Below are 6,864 nucleotides of genomic sequence, written 5' to 3' on the forward strand. Positions count from 1 at the left end.
GTGAAAACTCTTCATCATAGCAGATGGCTCCTTAGACTAGGTTTACATACTTTTGTGGGTGGGTGTATCTAGTTCAGACTGCTAGGTTTTCTCTTTTGATTTTTGGATGGATAGACCTATTGTATAGAAATTTTGATGATTGTATATATGTAGCTGAAGCCACCACAGTTGATACCTTTGCTCTAGATGTCACTATGTATTTTGCAAACTCCCATGTTTTGTACAGTTTTAGATGATGAATGTAATTATGTTTAATCTTGTTATTTGAAAAGGAAGTGTTAACAAACTTTATTGAAAAGAGTTTATCGACCGCATTTTATTATTTCTCACGTGACGTCTTAAAATGATGGCTGGTATACTTTTCTTTTTGAAAGAGCAAAATAGTTTAGAGGTTATGAGTGATAAAAAAGAAATGACTCCGAATAGAATTGTGAACTGGTCATTCAAGACTCTATAGTGATAATTTTTCTTCTGAATTTAATTACCGTGAAAAGAGAGAGAAAAGAAAAAAAAATTCCCATGATTTCTGTTATTTAAACTATTACTATTAAACCAGTCATTATTTAGAGACGCCACAATACTCTAATAAGAGGCACAAATGCTCTCTGCCCCAAGTAACTAACCACAATGTTCCATAATCCCCCAGCACCATACGTGTTTCTCAACTATCCACATACTTTTTATTATATCACATTTTCACATAACAAGTTGCAGCATACTCTTTTCATTACATGAAGCACATCCAAACCACATATCTGACACAAATTGGCATGGCATGAGGCGCACAAATGTGTTACAATATCATTGTTCCATTTTTAAAAGTAGGGAAATTGTTACTGAATTTGGCTTGGCCACACAATGGATAGGTGTTTGTACAAGAAAAAAGCAGCTACAATATCATTATCACTCTAAATGCAAATCACAAGGCTTGAAAAGTATACTCCAATTGCCACATTGAACTAAAGACACCTAAAACTTACATCCACACACTTCCATGCCATGTAACATTTATTTAAAAATGAGATTTAAGTTCATCAACCATAGACATACCCGAATTTTGGCTGGTCAGAATTAAAGTCTTACCTACCTACAGTTCCGAGGGCTCCATCAAAATATACAAGACCATAAACAAGAAAAATACAAGAACATTGCACCCTCTATATACAAAAATTCTTTCAACAGATCTCATGCTCTAGTCAGCAACTTGCAGCTCTAGCAAGCTATCACTATGAGCTTCAAATGTTTTCCTCAACGAGGTTGGTGAATTCGGAGAGAGACACACTTCGCATTCACATGCTGTGCTGGCTTCTCGAGGTGCTTTGCAAGCCCAGACAGGGACTTGGGACCCCTTTCCCTTGGTGATTTTGGTGTCAAGTTAATAAGAATAGCTTTAACATCTTTGTTAAGACCTGATTAAGAAACAAATCAACTTAGACATTGTAGTTATTCTATCTTATGGTAACTACCAGGTACCAGCTGAAAGATGTAACATTGAAAAGGAAAAGATCCATTCAATTGCAGCAATTCATGTTAAGTAATTCATATACAACATGAATGCTATGCTCTACATTTAAGTTAAAGGTTTATTTTCCACAACCACAATCTTATAAACTAGTGAAAGACACTCAATACGAGCATAAAAATTAATTGAAACAAACAAACTTTTCAAATAGCATTCGAAACAAAACTGAAGTCATGTAATTATACTAGCAAATAAGAAAATATATAAACAGTAACAGTATCAATTAGATATTTAGCTTTAGCTTCAATGCTTACCCTGAGGAGACACTTTTCCAGCATTAGGATCAGAATGATCTAGAGCTTCAGAGGACATCACCAACTGCTCAAACTCGTTCTCTAGAACATTGAAGTCTTCTTCCATGCCTAGATCAAAAGTTTCTGAGAGCATATTCTCAATATCATCATTACTAGAGTCATTGGCAACTTCAAATTCTTCCTCCTTATGTTGGCTCAACCAATAATCACGAAACCATGTTGAAGATTTCACAAGATCCCACCATTGAGGTGAAAAATCCTCCACCTGCCGAAGAGCAGCAGGTATGAATAGAGGTGCATTTGGGTTCAGTGCAGAACTTCTTCCAGAGACCAATGCCATTACAACTTGACAGCCAGTTATACTAACTTGAAGTCAATCTACACAATACAAGAAAACAAAATATCAATTTACATGATGTCATGTATTAGAAAATTTTAATTTAACATTGAAGACTACCCACCATATCAATAGCAATAACATTTTAACATTCTTTTGGAATTATTTTCATAAATTACTATTTCCAAATTAAAAAAAAAAAAAAACACTAAAACATCAAAGTTTTCTCTTTTTTCAACTATGAAAATTTTAAGACATGATTTTTTTATTATAAAAACTACTTTTTTTCTTTTCTTTTTTTAAAAAATACGGACAGGTAATTAGGGATTCAAAGTGGTCCAAGCAATAAAGTCCAATCACAACAGAAAATCATAGAGAATTGAATTATTATACCATTATAGTATATCGCTGGCTTTTGAATCTATGCATCTATGTCAGACTCTTAAGAAACAGACATGCTTACATCAACCACAAAAAAGCATTAATCTCAACCCTCTAAGAAAAACAAAGAAAAAACCTTTCACCTTTTGTTAGATTCCTAAAAAAGATAGTCTGCAGGGAATATCTTTAGTGCTAGGAATTTGTACGAGAAATGGAATAACAAACAGATCCCAGAATCAAATCAACCCAGTGAACATCCAGAATAAGAGATGCATTCAATTAAGCTAACAAATACATGATCCACTCATGGTTTAGTAAATAGCAACAACACCACCTTCTTGATTAAAGAAACAACCATCACAAGAAAAACAAACCCATTAAAGCCTACTCAATCAAACTGAGAAATCAAAAGAACCAAAACAGCATAGCAAAATTATCACTAACAAAGATCACTAAAAAGAAATCAAACAATTAAATAAATCAGAAACTTAAAGTACGTGGCTGCACTAAATCACTAACTGAATCAGAGTCAGACCCAGTAAGAAAAAAAAAGAAAAAAAAAATACAATCTTTAAGTACTATCCGCACATAGAGAAAAAAAATCTACTACTCACAATTGGATCACTATATTAGCATTAAAAAATGGGTTACAGCTCCAATCATATAATAAAATAAGGTGGCTGCACTAACTAATCTAAGTAAGACCCCGAAAGAAAGACAGAAAACCCAATCTTTATATCAATATCCGTACAAAAAACACGATCTAACTACCAAGAATGAGATCAACATACTAGCACTTGTAATAATAATAATAATAATAATAATAATAATAATAATAATAATAATAATAATAATAATAATAATAATAATATAAAACTCCACAAAAAAACAGGATCAAAACTGAACAAGAAAATTGCACCCATCAAAATGATCATGGCACACATATGAAGATGATGCTCCATGGTCACCTACTTTCAGAGTAACAGAGAGAGACGTTGTTGATTTGTGAAGATCACAATTGTAGAGTGAATGAGTGAGTGAGGGAATGAGAGACAGAGGCAAATAAATAACGTAATGGAAAAAAAGTGGTGAAAGGAAAGGGACAGCAGCCTCCAGCTTCGGGACTCCCGAAGCTATGTTAGGAACGGGTCTTTTAATCAAGTGGGCGTCACACGTGGTAATGACAAGAGTGATCGACGGTGGAGAGATAAACGATTGATCAAACAGTTGAAAAAGAAACAGGTGGATGAGATATTTTTAGATAATGGTCAACGATGACACGTAACATTATAGGCTATAACAGGATAAGGGTGGCTTTGGGAAAATTTGTCTGTGGACGGTTGCACGGTAATCAATATTTAAAAAATAAATTGCACTGAGTCAAGTTGTGATCACGTTTGGGACTAGGGGTTTGAATTTTTGTTTGATCGTTCACGGTGTGTGTTTTGGCAGAGAGAAAATTTGTTTGAAATTTAAATGGGAAGAAGAGTAAAAGAAAAGAAATATTTAAATTTTTATTCTTTGAAGTGAATTTTTTTCAGATTCTTTTTTTCATTTTTTCTTTAACTAAATAAAGAAAAAGATATCATGTTTCCTTTTTTTAATTTTCTTTTCTTTCATTTTCACTTTTTTCAAATGAATCCTTAGGGTATTTTTTAATTTGATCTTTTTTTTTATTATTCTTTAGTGTATTTTTTTAATTTGATATTGATTAAACATTTTCTTTATATTTTAAATTGTGTTTCGAAAGTCTTAATAATGATGAGCGTGATTCTTTTAGACTTAATTCATCATTTAACTTTTATTATTTTGTAAATTTTATTATCTAATTTTTATTTTCACAAATTTTACAACCTAAATTTTCAATTTTTGTGTATTTTACTGCCGCTAATAAAAAATGATAATATTTAAGAATAAAATGATTTATTTAAGAAAAAGTTAAGAAAATATTGAGATAGTATGAAATATTAAATTTAAAAAGATATTATTCTTTCTAAATAACAATACTTAATTTACTATGTCGATGTTTAAAAAGATTAAAAAATCTACTTTATCCAATACAGTCCTCATTGACAACTATGAATATGGTAACAATTTTTTATAATAAAGAAGGAATAAAAGAAAAATTTTAAAAGATATGAAAAGAAAATAAAAAACAAATTTTCAACTATCAAATTATGCGTATTAATAGTAGTTAATTCATACAAATCTAAGCTTACATAGAAACAATATAAACAAAATTATATTTTAGAAAAAACAAAATTGATTTCATGTTTAGATATTATTTGCAACATTAAGTGGTTAGTCTTAGTTGAGGGGTAAAATAATAAAATGAACATGTAAACCAAAATTTGTTCAAAATTTTATATCCCCTCATTTGTACATGGCTTATTTTTATTTTGGTTTAATTATGAAAAGGTTGTTGAGTGTGTTTTCGAAGGATAAAATGGGAAAAAGAGAGATAAAAAAATGAATACCAAAAAGTGGTATCCTTTTATCTATTATTAAAGATAACAATGATTTTTAAAATTAATTATTTTAAAATTTAAAACATAAACATACATTGATATTTTTAACCAAAAACTATAGAAAAGACTAAAATAAATCTTTTTTTAAGCATAAAGAATCAAAATATGACTTTTAAAACTTAAAGCACTAAAAAAAAATACTAATACATAAAGGATAGAAAAAATTATTCATCAAAATAATAAGGTATTATTAATATCGACAATTTGATATTGATCTAAATGTTCATGCATTTAGGAAAAAATAAATTGACTTAGATTTTTATTTCCTTGATTTTTTTCTATAAACGGATTAGAAAAGCAAATAGTAGTAATTAATTACTTGCACGGGTGATAGTATTATATTTTTTACATAATATTAATTAACTTTATTAAACTAAAATCTGCTTATTAATAAAGAATAAAATTATTATAAATTGGTAATTTTTAATAATAAAGTTTAATCAAATAAAATTATAAACTAATTAAATAAGTTATAAGCTAATAACTTAAATGTCATGCCAATTTTGCGTAAAAGGTATTGTATATATACGAATATCAATGCTGACTTTTAGTGTTCACTGTCGAATATTGACTACGTTAACAGAACCACCCATTTTCTTAAGAAAAAGAAGCTATATAGAAATATTATTGCTATATAGCTTCTTTTTCTTTATATTGACAGAATACTGCTATATGTAGCTAGTCAATATCACTTAAAACAACTAATACTCCAGTAACCATTTTTCTATTGGTCATAAGATCAAATTTGATACACCAACTTATTTATTCTATATATAGTCAAAGCATCTAAGGTTCTTAAGAGCCAGCATAAAGTTAAAGTAATTTTCCTCCATTTGATCATGACACCGTAACACCTGCAAAACAAACATGATGATAAAGTTGTTGTATATATATAAAGCTGAGATTAGCACACAAAATTGGTTTGATTAAATCTTTTTTCCATATAGTATATACCTCCACAAGTGGTTCCAGAGGGTATTGGCTTTCCACACGACCTGGCAACATAAATGACCTTCTGAATGTCAATAAACTGCAGGATTGCCTTGTTGAAGTGCTGACACAGACATGGAGTGTCCGCGTTCTCGATCTCGTGGCAGCACTGTGGCGATGGACTCATCTCAGGGCCAGACTTCTCAACATACTCCGAACATTGGGTTATGAGGCCCTCCATGCCTGGACACTGCCCCACAACAACATTGTTGGCACTAGAAAACGCTAGGATTCCGATGATGGCCAAAATCATCACAAGGTTGGTATTGAGCATCCTTGTCATTTTAATTTATTTTTTATATATAGATTTTTTTTTCTCGTGGATATTGAGTTTTTTGGGGTGGTTAGTTTGGTATGGAGGGGGCTTTATATATAAAATTGTAATGTCATGTCATGGGTAACGAAAAGAAGGACGCATTTTGGGTATTAGGATCATGAAGGGTGCATGCATGTTGTTGTCCTTACGCATTGTTGCTGCTGCTTTGTACCTAAGATGAAAAGAATGTGTTTTAGAGGTGTTCTTACTTACGGGAATGGAACTCGATCGGGTGCACTGGTTACGCATGTGAGTTTAAAGTGCATTTTTTAAGGAACGTTTGCAGATCATTAGAGAAAATTAAGCAGATGCGGCCTGCGGCATGAGGCCTTTATTTTAAAACACTTTATTATTTAAAATATTTTACTAATATATTTCTTTTTTTTTCATTTTTCTATGATATTATATGATAAATTTTCTCTATATATGTAAAATTTACTTGAACTTTTTAGAGCCATTCAAATTCTACGGTTGATTCTATATCTATTCACTTGGACTAATATTAACAATTGATCAAAAATTGAAATTAACAATAA

At 30.7% G+C, this 6,864-nt stretch overlaps 2 protein-coding genes across 4 annotated transcripts; both read right to left on the reverse strand.

The window, feature by feature from the left end:
- Window positions 1-869: 869 nt before the first annotated feature.
- On the reverse strand, window positions 870-3,560 carry LOC100306185 (uncharacterized). 3 transcript variants are annotated; one of them, XM_006577701.4, is made up of 3 exons: window positions 3,414-3,560; window positions 1,777-2,154; window positions 870-1,409 (listed from the first exon to the last, which is right to left on the reverse strand). In XM_006577701.4, the coding sequence occupies exons 2-3, from the start codon at window positions 2,114-2,116 to the stop codon at window positions 1,249-1,251; spliced, it is 501 nt and encodes a 166-aa protein (XP_006577764.1). In that variant the 5' UTR covers window positions 2,117-2,154; window positions 3,414-3,560; the 3' UTR covers window positions 870-1,248.
- A 2,170-nt stretch (window positions 3,561-5,730) lies between these two features.
- LOC100817165 (putative lipid-transfer protein DIR1) lies at window positions 5,731-6,557 on the reverse strand. Its single transcript, XM_003522912.5, has 2 exons — window positions 5,977-6,557; window positions 5,731-5,876 (listed from the first exon to the last, which is right to left on the reverse strand). Exons 1-2 carry the CDS (start codon window positions 6,293-6,295, stop codon window positions 5,860-5,862), a joined length of 336 nt encoding a protein of 111 aa, XP_003522960.2. The 5' UTR covers window positions 6,296-6,557; the 3' UTR covers window positions 5,731-5,859.
- Window positions 6,558-6,864: the final 307 nt, after the last annotated feature.

Source organism: Glycine max, chromosome 4 (genome assembly GCF_000004515.6).
Source record: "Glycine max cultivar Williams 82 chromosome 4, Glycine_max_v4.0, whole genome shotgun sequence".
In the NCBI taxonomy this organism is placed as follows: Eukaryota; Viridiplantae; Streptophyta; class Magnoliopsida; order Fabales; family Fabaceae; genus Glycine; species Glycine max.

Excerpts from the sequence above, each read along its gene's own strand:
- LOC100817165 (XM_003522912.5), bottom strand. The coding sequence starts at position 6,295 with ATGACAAGGATGCTCAATACCAACCTTGTGATGATTTTGGCCATCATC.
- LOC100306185 (XM_006577701.4), bottom strand. The coding sequence starts at position 2,116 with ATGGCATTGGTCTCTGGAAGAAGTTCTGCACTGAACCCAAATGCACCT. Across the intron at positions 1,410-1,776 it reads TGGAAAAGTGTCTCCTCAGG|GTCTTAACAAAGATGTTAAA; the intron begins GTAAGCATTGAA and ends TTTCTTAATCAG.